We start from the raw sequence: 14605 nt of genomic DNA on the forward strand, positions 1-14605 counted from the left end.
AATTTAAGGTGCATTTGAATCGCAAGTCAGGAAAATCTGGTGTTCATCTCCAAGTTTCAAAAAACTGTGACATAACCTGGAAGTATTCTAATGCCAGAATAAATTGGATGCCTTTCTTCTTTTCTTCTCCTTTGATTTTTATTTTCTAGCTTCCGTAGCTTAGGTTTGGTGATTTGGGTTTTCCCTTTCATCCAATGCCTTATTAGTTTGACAAACTGACCTTCCTGTCCATAGCTGACAATACAAGGTCTTTCTGACAGGACCTCTTCTCCTATGCTTTCTTCCTGTCTTTCTATCGTATTCTTGGCCTCCTCTTCTGTTTTCTCTATGTCTTTCCTTTTTCACATCTCCTTGTTTTTCTTTTCTTCTTCTAGCAACCTCTTTCTCAGACCCAGTTTCTCTCTCATTCTCTCTTTTTCTTTCTCTTTGCTAACTCCCTGCCATTCTCCTTGCTGCCTTTTGTCTCCCCCCCCCCCCCGGTCCACCACCTTGCTCCTATCCCCATGATCTCTTCATAACCCCATACCTTTCCTTTTCCATACTCTATATCCTTCTTCTCCTATAGTTTCCTGCATTTTACTTCACCTTTTTTTCTGTAGACAAAAGCCTCATTCACTCCACAACTCTGATTGAGTCCCTGAGTAATGTCTACCCAATGAGGCAGTGGTGCTGTTGAAGAAAATGTTATGTGGTCATGTAATTGAAGAATCTATCACAATGCATAAACACTAGAGGGATGAATTAAGATTGCACAGGCAATCTTAATACTGGAATTTCCTAACTTTTGAGTGCTTGACTTTGCAACCTTCATGTTCTTTTAATGAAATTTTTAATGTAATTTCCTATTTGTTTTTAAAAAAAGCAACCCCCCCCAAAATAAAAATTTTATTATGTGGAGCCATACTGATTTCCACATATGTCATCAACCAGGCTGGAACATTTAGATCCACAGCACAGATAGCTACCTCTTAAATTAATGGAGTAACTGGTAGCTGTAATAGGTTGTTATCTTCTGTGTGGACCAGACATTAGAGGGAGATGAAACATAGTGCCAGTGGGTTTCAAAGTTATTTGCCAGGGATTAGAGGAATGTTGACACTCAGGAATCCTGGGTTCTGGCCATAAAGCTTCTCAACAAAACTTGGAAGAATTTTTTAACATGCATGGGTAAAATGATGTTGTTTTCCCAACTTCATTCTGAAAAGTAACTAAACCATTTTTGCTAAAAATTTCCTAAATAGTCAGCCTGCGGCAAAGAGCTGGCAAGGAACATTTCAGCCCAAACTCTTAAAGTATGGCAAAGTTATAAGCAATTGAAAACAAGATCTTATAATAGATAGCGTTAGGCCACCTTAACTATAGGTGCACTGCCAACTCTGCCTCTAAAAAACCAATACGAACCATGCATTAATCAAGTTGTAGTTAAATCTAATTTGAGAACAAATAGGAAGAGTATAAATAATGAATTTCACTTCAGCAACTTCTGGAAGAATGAGAACAATTTTGAGTAGCTTTCACTGTGATAAAGCAATTATGGGAAAGGTAGAGTGAGGAAGTGGAAAGTGTTCAACAAGAAATTACCATATGCCCCAAGGATCATGCATGTGTACTCCTTAGTAATTATTACATTAGGAGCAGAAGTAGCCTCAGTGAGGATGAACAAGAAAAGGCAAATTGTAAGAAAGAAAAAAAGCAAATGAAATGAACAAAATATCAAATACACCAGTGGAAAAGGGGGATTGCAGAGTCAATGTCTGATATAAAGTAAAGACAGGTTTCAGAGTAGCAGCCATGTTAGTCTGTATTCGCAAAAAGAAAAGGAGGACTTGTGGCACCTTAGAGACTAACCAATTTATTTGAGCATAAGCTGCATCCGATGAAGTGAGCTGTAGCTCACAAAAGCTTATGCTCAAATAAATTGGTTAGTCTCTAAGGTGCCACAAGTACTCCTTTTCTTTTTATAAAGTAAAGAGAGTATGAAAATTAAGCAGAGAATATAATGGAGGGCATAAGAACAAGCTACAATAAGAAATGCATCACTTTTACAGTGAGTGAGAGATCAGTGAGTCAGTGATAGCAGAGGAACTGGAATGGCAGACAAATTAGCTTCTACAAACAGTATAAATGAATTCAAAACTTTGGTTTTCACATGGATGAAAACAAGACTGATGCCAGAAACATAAAGAGTATACCATTTCTACGGGAAGAAAAATACATGCTTAAAACAAGGAGCAGAAATATTGAATCGCAATGTAAGAAAACAAAATGAATGAAGACTGAGTTTTTTTAAAAAAATCCCTCAAGGATACAACACAATAGCATTTAAAAAAATAAAGGTATGTTGATGAAGTAGCATTGCCTAGCAAGGCCAGGTATCCAGATCATAATTCTAAAGCATCTTCTAGCGGTTATTTTAAATATCATTGGAAATAAATGAGGTGTCAAAAGGCTAAAAATAAGCTGATGTTGCACTCAAATGGAATAACAGGCCAAAGTTTCCATATTTTGATTTATGTCTTAGAGGTTTCTAGCATGTCTAAGTAGGTGACTATTGTTAATTTTTGTAATCTGAAATAATAAACAAACACAAATAAATAAAGTGTCCTCTAAAGCCCTAATCCTGCTAAAGCAATGCACGTTCTTAACTTTATGCATGTGAATAATTCCATTAAAGTAAGTGGGACTGCCTATGTACTTAAAGTTAAGCAAGTTCGTACATTTTTTATTGTTCAAGACTGGGGATTATTTTGCATACTTACCGTTGCACATGTTATCATTGCACATACATAAAAAGTATTTGCATACAAAAATCTAGTGACTGCTCAAATTGTGTACTTAAATATGTGGTTTGAATGTAAAAATTGGTGCAAATGTAAAATTTGCATTCATCTACTTATGTGCTGCCTACACACCACTATACACACCTACTTAAAAACCAGCTGTTTCAATCTATCTTTCCTATCCCTTACAATTGTATTCTCTATATAACTGCTGTAATAGGAAAGCATTAGTATAACAATGGTTCAGTCTTAGCTTCATAAATGGGATATGAAGAATGGGGAAGAATATTATGTGGGTTTCTATTGATTTCAGTCCAGTTGTGCTGTCTGCTACATGGGTGCAAAAAGTTAATTCAGTCCTGGATAGTTTTTGCACATCTGAAGGACCAAAACTCAATGTCTTTTAAACAGCCCCAATCATTGGTGCTCAACTCACTATACAGGTTGTGACTCTAAGAGCCCCTTTGTGCCAACTAGCATAGGCAAACCCAACACACGGATGTCAGAATATTTAGCCAAACAGCAACTTATAGGCTATTATATAAAAACTGGAAATATGATGATCATGAATATCATCATATGGTTCATGTACAGGCTTTTTTATAAAGAGTTATGTATGTGAGCTGTATTATGTTCTTGAAATATATTTTGGAGGCTGCCCTAGACAAAGGCATGTTGTTTTCCCTGTTTGCCTCTGCCTCCAATGCAAATCGATCAAGGTGAGGCCAGAGATTCATAGACTTTAAGGCCAAAGGGACCATCGTGAACATCTAGACTGACCTCCTGCACATTGCAGGCCACAGAACCTCACCCACTCCTGTAACAGACCCCTTACCTCTGGCTGAGTTACTAAAGTCCTCAAATCATGATTTAAAGACTTCAAGTTACAGAGAATTCACCATGTACACTAGTTTAAACCTGCAAGTGATCTGTGCCCCATGCTGCAGAGGAAGGGGGAAAAAAACAAAACAAAAAAACACCCCAGGATCTCGGCCAGTCTGACCCAGGGGAAAATTCCTTCCTGACCCCAAATATGGCGGTTAGACCCACATCATATGGGGAAGATCTGCCAGCCAGATACCTGGGAAAAAATTCTCTGTAGTAACTCATGGCCCTCCCCATTTTATGTCCCCTCTCCAGCCATTGGGAATTTTTGCTACTGGCAGTCGCTTATGGGCCACATGCCATTGTTAGCAGTCTCATCATACCATCCCCTCCATAAACTTATCAAGCTCAGTCTTGAAGCCAGTTAGGTTTTTTTGCCCCCACTGCACCCCTTTGGAAGGCTGTTCCAGAACTTCAGTCCTGTGATTATTAGGCAGCAATCCCAGGAAACACGGTTGGTAAATAGGTAGCCTGGACACCCAGTGTAAAAATGGGGTGAATTGCAGGATTCCACTCTGAGAGAAGTGCATACCTGTCACTTGGAAGGGATGCCCACAGACAGGGAGAGGTTAAAGGTAAAGCTAACCCTGTTACAGCAACAGAGAGCAGCAGCTGTTGTGCTTGGGCAGCCATGCACAGTAATTGGTTTTAAAGCTGAAAGGCAATTAGCCCCCTTGATAGGAAGGATTTAATCCAAGCTTTTTAGTGTGCCTTTCATGTTCATGAATGGTTAAATTTTCAGGCAGGGCATTACCTGGCCTCCACCTGGTGTTGCACGTACTTCAATGTGCATTTTCTAGTTACAGACGGCAGCTAATCTTTAAATACATCTGCTTAGCCTTTAAAGAGTGTAGCAGCTGCACAACTTCCAGTACTGGAGTTTTCACCAACAAGTCCCATTGACATTAAAAGGAGCCAGCAGTCAAAAAGTGCACAGTTGTATGTGCCTAGGTGACAGATTATGCATGGCATGCACACAAGTGTTAGCATGCATCTGTGTGTTTCGATCAGGGCCAGCTCTAGGATTTTTGCTGCCCCAAGCAAACAAATTTTTGGCCGCCCCCACTTTTTTTGTGCCCCCCCCCAGCTCCCTGACTCCACCCCTTCCCAACCCCTTCCCCAAATCCCTGGCCCCGCCTCCTCCCCCGGGCATGCTGAATTTCCCCCCCTCCATTGCTTCCTGCGACCCCCCCCCAACCCCTTGCCCTAGCTCACCTCCGCTCCGCCTGCTCCCCTGGACACGCCGCCGCTCTGCTTCTCCCCCCTCCCTCTCAGGCGAGGGAGAGGCAGCGCGTTCAGGGGAGCAGGCGGAGCGGAGGTGAGCGAGGGGGAGCGCAGAAAGTAAGGGGAGGGGTAGAGGAACCGCTCCCCGCCCCAGCTCGCCTCCGCTCCACCACCGCCGCCTCCCCCGAGCGTGCTGCCACTCAGCTTCTCCTCCCTCCCTCCCTCCCTCCCTCCCTCCCAGGCTTGCTGCACCAAACAGCTGTTTCACCCACGGCAAGCCTGGGAGGGAAGGGGAGATGCGGAGCGGCGGTGACGCGCTCAGGGGAGCAGGTGGAGGTGAGCTGGGGCAGCGGGGGCACATTTCTAGGGGCAGCATGGCCGGCACCGGAATGCCGCCCCTAGAAATGTGCCGACCCGAACACCTGCTTGTTTTGCTGGTGCCTAGAGCCGGCCCTGGTTTAGATACAAGCATGTGCACAGGTGTAGACTGAAAGATCCTGCCCAAATAACACAAACGTATTCTTAGATTCCAGACATACTAAGAACTGACTGCATTTTCATTAGGGTGATCATCACCAGCTTTAGTATCTCAAAAATTGCAAATAAATACCTGTGATGTCACCAGAAGCCCCAAGATGGCAATACAGCCTTGTTTTTCTTAGTGGCTTATTTGTATCATTATGGTTATTATTATACAATATATGGATCAGATTTATATTTTACAACTTTCTCTTGCTGGTTTCTAAGGAGGCCTTGTTGTTTGCCAAGAATTATATATACAAAATTGGAACTCTCCAACTACTACAGTACTACAATAAATGAATGGATGAATGTTGTGAATGACCTAGAGCAGTGGTTGTCAACTCTGGTCCACCGCTTGTTCAGGGAAAGACCCTGGTGGGCCGGGCCGGTTTGTTTATCTGCCGCATCTGCAGGTTTGGCCGATTGCGGCTCCGACTGGCTGTGGTTCGCTGCTCCAGGCCAATGGGGGCTACAGAAAGCAGCATGGGCGGAGGGACGTGCTGGCTGCCCTTCCCGCAGGCCCCATTGGCCTGGAGTGGCAAACCGCAGATGAAGCAGGTAAACAAACCGTCCCAGCACGCCAGGAGCTTTCCCTGAGCAAGCGGTGGACCAGAGTTGAGAACCACTGACCTAGAGGCATTGAAAGATTTCATTTGATGCCACCAATAAAATGGATATCTCTAACCAAATTTGGTCTCTTTTCTATTGACATATGTATGTAACTAAGGAACTCCCTTTAAGGAAATATGCTGCCTTATATTATTTTCTATTTTACTTATAATGATTTTATATAAATGTGTATGCTATATTTTCAAACAATAGCTTGTATTGCCTTCCATACTAATCCCTTCTTTGAACCAAACCAAGGGTATTTGACCCCTCCAGTATTGGTATACTTTCTATAGCTCCAGTGAAATGGCTTCTAATTCAGTCTATCTTCTTTGCAAAGAATAATGAGAACTCCTTGCAGCAGGGATCATTCACCTCAGATGCTTGGTAGGGAGGCATTGTGGTTTTGTCAAATGGGACACTGCCCAAGCAATTCTGTTGCCCAGGATTCACAGATTCCATAGCACAGGGAAAAAAAGAAATTGCTAGACTTCAAGAATGCCACATACAACTGCAAAAACTCCCTGTTGCATAGCTGGTCAGAATTTTGCCATCAGTGCTGTAATAATCTTCCTTTTCTCTTTGTTACAGGTAATCATTAAAACATGGTGACCTATAGGTTGCTTTGTTTAGTAGCCAGGGAATCAGTACTTGCATAAAGCTGGTCATTTTAATGTGCTAGCAGAGAATTCAAATCCTGCTCTGGAGACACATATGCTTCCCCCCCCAGAAGCTTCTAGAAAATAGTTGGATCCATTACTTGCTGAGAGTGGACCATCATAACAGATCCTTTGCTTCTGTTGGGAGAGTGAAAAGGCCCTGACCCAGTCTGTAAAAGTGGTGATTATTTAGTCCATGATAGAATTGTATTCAATATGGGATGAATCCTGAGGTTGTTATTCTGGCAAACCCACCCCTATTGAACTCAATGGGATTTTGCCTAAGAAAGATGTGAATTAAAACTGAATAAAGACTTGATAATTTGATAACTGTGTTTTCAACCCCAACCTCCAGGCCAAAGTCCAAAATGTACCCACTTGTATGTGTCAGGCCAGAGAGATCAGCTACTTGTAAGCATATGGTTGTTATGATGGTCAAAGGTCCAGGGACCATGAATTCAAGCTCTCAAGAGTACATATTGGAGCCCCTCTGCCCTCCTCTCCTCTCAGAACAATACCAAACTTGATACCAAGTTTAAGAGCAGATAGCTCACGTAGAGAAGCCTTCGGAGAGATGGGAAGGTCTGCACACAACCAGAATTTCCACACTCACTTTATACTAGGATTTGCAGTCAAAGAACTTAATCTTCAGAAAGGGGATCTTCTCCATGTAGGCATAGCACAGTATATCTGGACTATGTAATGGGTAAGACGTTGGTGATATGAACTAACAACGAGATAAAAGAGCTATAGAAATAAGAATGGCTAAAAACTAGTCATAATTACTGAATTATGTATAAATCATATTTGCCTATGCTAGATGGATTTTTGTTAGACGATACTGCAAAAACAGACATTGGTGGAGAACTTGTATTTGATAAAGCTTCTGATAAAGTACTATATGGTTAACTAATGTATAACATTAGGATAGCACACGAGTACAAATTAGTTAAGTGAACAAGGCCAAGCTGTTATGGTTAAACCTTAGAAGCCTTCAGGGATGAGGAAGGTAATGAGTACCATACTAAGTATTAGGGCCAAGACTTTGCACTTTAATGAATGGATAAAATCATAAATGGAAAAATAGCTCATGAATTTCATTTTAGAAAAGTATAATGTTTGGAGATTTTGAGTCAGTAATGATCCAACAAAATCAGTGTTCTACAGAACATAGCAGAGGAGAAGAACAGTAGGATGTATGGCATAATGCTCCATTAAACCATCAACACCTCTGCTTTTAATCACTCCTGTGCTAAAAATACCCTTCTGTATTTTATTTCTCAGTTACTGGATATTACCACAAGCTGTGAAACTGGATCGATTTGCTGGGTTCCCTAGCTCGAATGTTTCACATTATGTTTCCATATCTGGTGTATAGTAGCTGATCCAGTTTGAAAAGGTTGGCCCATGTCTAAGAGACACATTGCCTTGCCTTGATAGGTACTATATACAGTATGTGGACAAACAATACAATTTTCTTTCCTTTGGCTTAGCAGACAGTCTTTCAAGGTAAAAAGCATCTGCAGTATAATGGGCATCCTTGTACACAACAATACTGTAATAGCCTATCTTTTAGTGGTGGAGTAATGTAGAAGTAGTTTGTTTTCTCTATTATTTTCTGAATGGGGCTACTTTGAAAGTTCAGACCCAAATTGATCAGGGTCCTGGTCAGGATCTTTCATACTCTAACTCTGTGCAGCATCAAGTTTATGGCTTCTTGAGAAATTAATTCCATTTGTTGCTTTCTCATTCGAGTGAATGATGAGCCCCATAACATTTGGGGCAAGGACTATTGTTGAAAGAGTGAGTAGCAACCTACAGATGAGAGGTAAGGGAGCAGCAGGGAATGACTTTTTTGTTCATAAACTATCCCTTTGGTCAATTGTAGAGATTTCTAATGAGCTCTGAAGGGTCACTCTTTAATTCAGCTCCAATTAAAGAAGACTGTTGGCTGTGACAAAAGTCTTTGCAGGTGATGGTGTGAGATACACGAAGTGATGGGGAATCTTCCTTTTTATGATAGAGAAACAGAGGATCTGCTCTATGGGAAGGAAATTAATTTGACATATCAGAAACTTTTCATGTTTGGTGACCTACTATAGAAGTTGAAGCAGAGGGGTGTCCTTGTCCCAGTTCTTCTGCAAACTAATGTTACTGGCATCTTGGCATAGGGGTGAAGAAGTGAATGGGCCTGCAGGACTAAATTACCCTTTTCCCAAAGTGAGTAGTTACTTCTGAGCTAATTGAAACACTACTGCTTCTGAGCTATATTTGAAAGGGCAGGGTGGAGGAAATTTGCACTGACACTTGATGTACTATACATGTTGTGCATTTAAGTACAGGCTGTTAGTCCTGAGTACTGTCAATCTGGCAGCTTTCAGAGCACTAAATTTACTTTAAAATTAAAAAGAGTTTTATTGCTTAAACATTATCTTTTATGATGGAAAGCAGCCAAAAAAAAACTGGTCAGTGCATCAAAACGGCAGTTTTATTTTGCATAAATCACAGGGAGAGAGTAGTGTTGGGGGATGTGGGGAGCTTGTTGCTATGTGCTGGGACTGGATCGGTTTGAGTTCAGATACAATCCTGACAAGTGGAAAAACACCGAAGGGGGGATATTTATATTAGCTTCACAGGTTTGAGATCTGAAAATGTTTTTGTTGTATATTATTACATATGTTTGTGTGGATGAATTGAGTGGTGATGTGAAGAACTGCTATTGTGTCCCTAGCCTCTATTTGTCAGAAGCTGGGAATGGGCTGGGAGCCCAGCTGTGCCCCCACCCAGGCTCTCAGCTCCCTGCTCCCGGATGCAGCTGGGTTCCCAGGGGGGAGCTCTCAGTGGCTCCCAGTGTGTAGTGGGGAGCGGGGAGTCCAAGGCGCAGCCCAGCTCAGAGCTGAGAGTGGGGGAGCTGGGCAGGTGCAGCCTGGCAGCTGTCTGGAGACTCCCCACTCACTGAAGGGAGCCTGGCAGCTGCACTGGGACTCCAGGCTCCCTGCTGTGAGCTGCGGGGGCATTTGGGCTCCCAGTGATGGGGAGTGGGGAGCCCAGGAATCAGCTGGGCTCCTGTCAAGGAGCTGCCTGTGGATCTGAGAGCCCAGGCTCTTGGCATCCCACATTGCCCCTCTTAAGTCACTTCTGGTGAGGACAAGCACCACTGACAGAAGGAGGGTAGTGTGGACATAAACCACTGCAGTAATTACTAACATAGGTCAACTTACATTTTAAGTATAGGCATGCCCTTAGTCAACTACATCGTAAACTAGACTCTGACCCAAAAAGTGCTGAGCATGCACCATAAATTAATGGATTAATTTGGTGAGTATTCAGCCCCTCTCAGATTAGTCCCTTTGTCAATAATGTGCCTGCCTTGTAGTTAGAAAGTTGTGAGCTAAAATTCTCTTGAGGTTTTGTCTTGATTAAATATTCTGAATATCTCTCTTCTCTGTTAGATACGGATGACTAAATACTTACCCCTTAATTATCTTTATCACCACAACATTTTCTGCATTTGACTAAATCATTTCAACAAACCTTTTCGTTGCAGAAATAAAACCACATCAGTTACATCAGAAAGTCTGAATGCTCACAGATCTTGGCATGACTTTTCGGGGAACCACTTTGTCTGAACTCTGAAATCTTTGTATGAAATAATAGCACTTTTCCTCTTTGCTGCCATTTTAAATTTACATCCAGTTAAAATCAGTAGCAAAGCAAGATGTCAAAGGCACATCTAGCAAGACAGCAGGCACCAGCTATGGGTTTAGCTAGCATATATAGCAGTGATTAACTTATTACAAAACAAATGATAATAAGCAATTAGAAAGTATTATCTGTTTCCTTAAATGACAAGCTGTGTTGTTCCATAACATCAATTATGGTCTGCATGCAATGCTGTAAGAGCTCCACCCTGAGAAATCATAGAATCATAGAGGTGTAGGAATGGAAGGCACCTCAGTAGGTCATCTAGTCCAGTCCCTTGCACTCAAGGCAGGACTACGTAATAACTAGATCATTCCTGACAAGTGTTTGTCTAACTTGTTCTTAAAAACCTCCAATGACTCAGATTCCACAACAGCTCTAGGCAATTTGTTCCAGTGCTTAACCGCCCTGACTGTTAGGAATTTTTTCCTAATGTCCAACCTAAACCACCCTTGCAGCAATTTAAGCCTATAGCTTCTTGCCCTACTCTCAGAGGTTAAGGAGAACAATTTTGCACTCTCCTCCTTGTAACAACATTTTATTACAGAAAACTGTTATCATGTCCCCACTCAGTCTTCTCTTCTCCAGACTTAACAAACCCAGTTTTTTCAATGTTTCCTCATAGGTCATGTTTTCTAGACCTTTAATTATTTTTGTCACTCCAATTTCTCAAATTTGTCCACCTCTTCCTGAAATTTGGCTCCCAGAACTGAACATGATATTCCAGCTGATGCCTTATCAGGGCAGAGTAAAGCAGAAGAATTCTTGCATCTTGCTTACAACACTTCTGCTGATACATCCCAGAATGATATTCACTTTTTTTTTGCAACAACTTTACATTTATATTCAGCTTGTGATCCACTATAACCCCCAGATCCATTTCTGCAGTACTCTTTCCTAGGCAGTCATTTCCCATATTGTATGTGTGCAACTGATTGTTCCTTCCTAAGTACAGTACTTTGCATTTGTCTTTATTGAATTTCATCCTGTTTACCTCAGACCATTTCTCCAGTTTGTCCATCTCATTTTGAATTTTAAACCTATCCTCCAAAGCAGTTACAACTCCTCCCAACTTGATATCATCTGCAAACTTCATAAGTGTACTCTCTATGCCATTATCTAAGTAATTGATGAAGCTATTGAACAGAATCAGATCCAGTACCATTCCTTGCAGGACCCCATTTGATATGCTCTTCCAGCTTGACTATGAACCACCAATAACTACTCTCTGGGAATGAATGGTTTTCCAACCATTTATGCACCCACCTAAGAGTAGCATCAGCTAGGCTGTATTTCTCTAGTTTGTTTATGAGATGGTCATACGAGATAAAAGCCTTACTAAAGTCAAGATATACCACATCTACCACTCCCCCCCCCCCACACACACATCCACCTGGCTGGTTACCCTGTCAAAGAAAGCTATTGGGTTGGTTTGACATGATTTGTTCTTGACAAATCCATGTTGACTGTTACTTATCACCTTATTATCTTCTAGATGTTTGCAAATTGATTGCTTGATTATTTGCTCTGTTATTTTTCTGGGTACTGAAGTTAATCTGACTAGTCTGTAATCCCCCGGGTTGTCCTTATTCCCCTTTTCATAAATGGTTATAAGACACATGTTTCTGAAGTTGAATCAAAATGTATGCTTTTATTTTTAAAACAAAATGTCTTCTGCTCTTGGTACAGCATGATCAGACTGTACATTGACCATCTGAATCTAAAGGAGGGACACTGGATGTTTGAGAAAGCGCTCCTTCTCTAGGCTGATAATCCGACAATTAGAGATATCATTATCACTACCCATACTCACCCATTATCTTACACTGATGGCAATGATCCTTCGGCTCAACTGGTTAACCCTTGAGAATGCTTAAAACTCAAAAATATGTCACATCTGATTTTTATGAAAAATATTAATTTAAAAATAAGCTCTGTGTTGCATTTGATCATTCCCAGGCTAGCTAGTCTTTAATTTGAGTTAATTTAGATCCTGTCCCTTTAAAAGTATCAACCAGCAAAATGGGGAATAATTGAGTCCTTTCAGGAGCCTGGTCTAAATCTGTTATCATCATAGAACCTCGTCTGTGTTAGATATTAAATAAGAACATTAACATGGGCAGCTTGTTTTCCATGGGTCTGATCGAAAATCCATTGAAGTCAATCTAAAAATTCCCATTGATTTCAATGGACTCCGGATCAGAATCAATGTGAGTGGGTCTGGGACATATGAAAAGTTACTACAAACAATATTTCTAACCATGCCGTTCAACGTTATTTCCAATCACTTTGTGCTGTATTCTTCCTTTATGATGGAATACCAATCACATGCATGACTTTTCAAGTTTACCTGCTTGTGAGCATGGTCATAGGAATTGATGTGGTTGTCAAATTCCTGGTGTTTGTGATACTGCTTGTCACATAATTCACAGTAGAAGTTAGCCTTCACATCCTCCAGACCCTTTGCTGTGGCCTTCTCCTTCTCAGCATAACCCTACAAAGGCAGAGGGAAAGGGTAGCATTCTGTTACTAGTAGTATTGCAGATTCCTGATCTCACACTTAATTAGCCACATTTTACGTTATGCAGTAAGGAGCATTTAAAATGTTAGGTCTGTTCCTAACAGACCGAACTGATGATTCACAAAAATCCGCAAAGATATGAAAATACATTTTGATCTAAAGTTACTGACATCAGACTTTACTGGACATAATTTTTTTCCCAGACAGATTAAGGAAACATTTACTCTCTGGACTAATTACTCTTTCAGCCTGACTTAAATATTATACCGAACGAAGTGCAATAGTACAAGGATGAGGAAAGAGCTAAAAATAATGAGTGGGCCCTTAATCCCTTTACTGGGAAGTAGAACAGTAAAGAGGATACAAATGAATGTGTGGCTACACACTGGATGATAAACCTATTTGTTCCAATATCTTTAGTTTGCCCATTCAGGTGTCTGTTTTTTCATATTATTGCTTAGAGGAAGCAAATTTGTACTATATAGTTGCATACTGGGTCAGATTCTCATTTGTGTTCTGCCCTCTTTACACCACATGAGTGGCTCAGAAGGGCCAGAAAGCAGCTGGATATGGCCAGCAGAGAATTCTCCTGGGGTAGGGGAACTCTCGTCTTGAGCAGATCCTGCACGACTCCTTACTGCGCTCAGCTTCAGCATGAATGAGCTTGCCAGGTGGCTGAAGTACACTGCACTGCAAGTAAACTCAGCTGGCATTCAATCCCATAGGGAGCCTAACCTGTCAGTTTAAATGAACAGCCCCTTGGCTGCGTTGATCTGTGACCAGCACTCCGGACAGCAGAGATCCACCCTGAGAATCAACCAGCCATCACTGGCTCTCTAATGGTCCCCTGCTGTGCTGGGAGGAAGCACAGGAAAGCAGGGGTTGTGATCCATTGTTTTTAACATTTGTTGTATGTATATAGATGGGCCAAGGCCTTCAGAAACAGTGGCCTACAGTTAATCTCCTGAAGTCATATTCAGGCACTTAAACAAATGGCCTGATTTCTAAAGTAGCAGCAGCTCCCAGTGTTGGTCATTTTAAAAGTATTTTATAATATAAATATATATATTATTTTCTACACTATTTTATTTAGGAGCTTTAAAAGCAAACTTCCAACAGGAAACAATTATTTTTAAAAAGTTTTCAAAATATCAATTTGATCTCCATTGTTACATTCACAATGACCTATTTGATGCTATTCATGTGCATGTAATACATTGCCATGTGAGTCATGTAATTAAGCACTTACTGTAATTTTTATACCCATTTTTGGATGGGAATGTGGCACATTACTTTTTATAATGAGGCTTCCACAACTGCACAGAACTGCTGTCTGGTTTCTATGTGCCCTCACCTGGAATGCAAATTTTGAAATCTACATGACAGGCGTTCCAAGGCTTTACTCCATGAAGGTCAGACTTTGCAAGCTTTGAGACTTGAATGTGCATTTTTTTCATAGTAACATGGACATGACCTCTTAGGGCTAGATTCACAAAGGGACTAAGGCACCTAACTGCCACTTTAGGCACCTAAATCACAGAATCAGACCCCAGTGGGATTCATAAAACCCCAGATCAGCTGCCCCAAACTCTGTAGAAAGCTCTAATCACTCAATGCCTAAATTTTTGCAATGAAAGTTCCCTAGGCATCTATATTTCTGCCGGTGCACATGTGCACTCTAGCCCCAGACAAGGTATCTGGAT

General features: G+C 41.2%; 1 protein-coding gene across 4 annotated transcripts in view; it reads right to left on the minus strand.

Annotated features, from left to right (window-relative positions):
- The window catches only part of ZNF804B (zinc finger protein 804B), a 353090-nt gene that overhangs the window by 37936 nt on the left and 300549 nt on the right, over positions 1 to 14605 (minus strand). For all 4 annotated transcript variants that reach the window (XM_048836951.2, XM_075125868.1, XM_075125869.1 and 1 more), the window contains one exon: positions 12732 to 12875. In XM_048836951.2, the coding sequence (XP_048692908.2) occupies positions 12732 to 12875 (144 nt within the window). The remainder of the gene's footprint in view (positions 1 to 12731; positions 12876 to 14605) is intronic.

This window comes from Caretta caretta, chromosome 2, assembly GCF_965140235.1.
Source record: "Caretta caretta isolate rCarCar2 chromosome 2, rCarCar1.hap1, whole genome shotgun sequence".
NCBI lineage: Eukaryota > Metazoa > Chordata > Testudines > Cheloniidae > Caretta > Caretta caretta.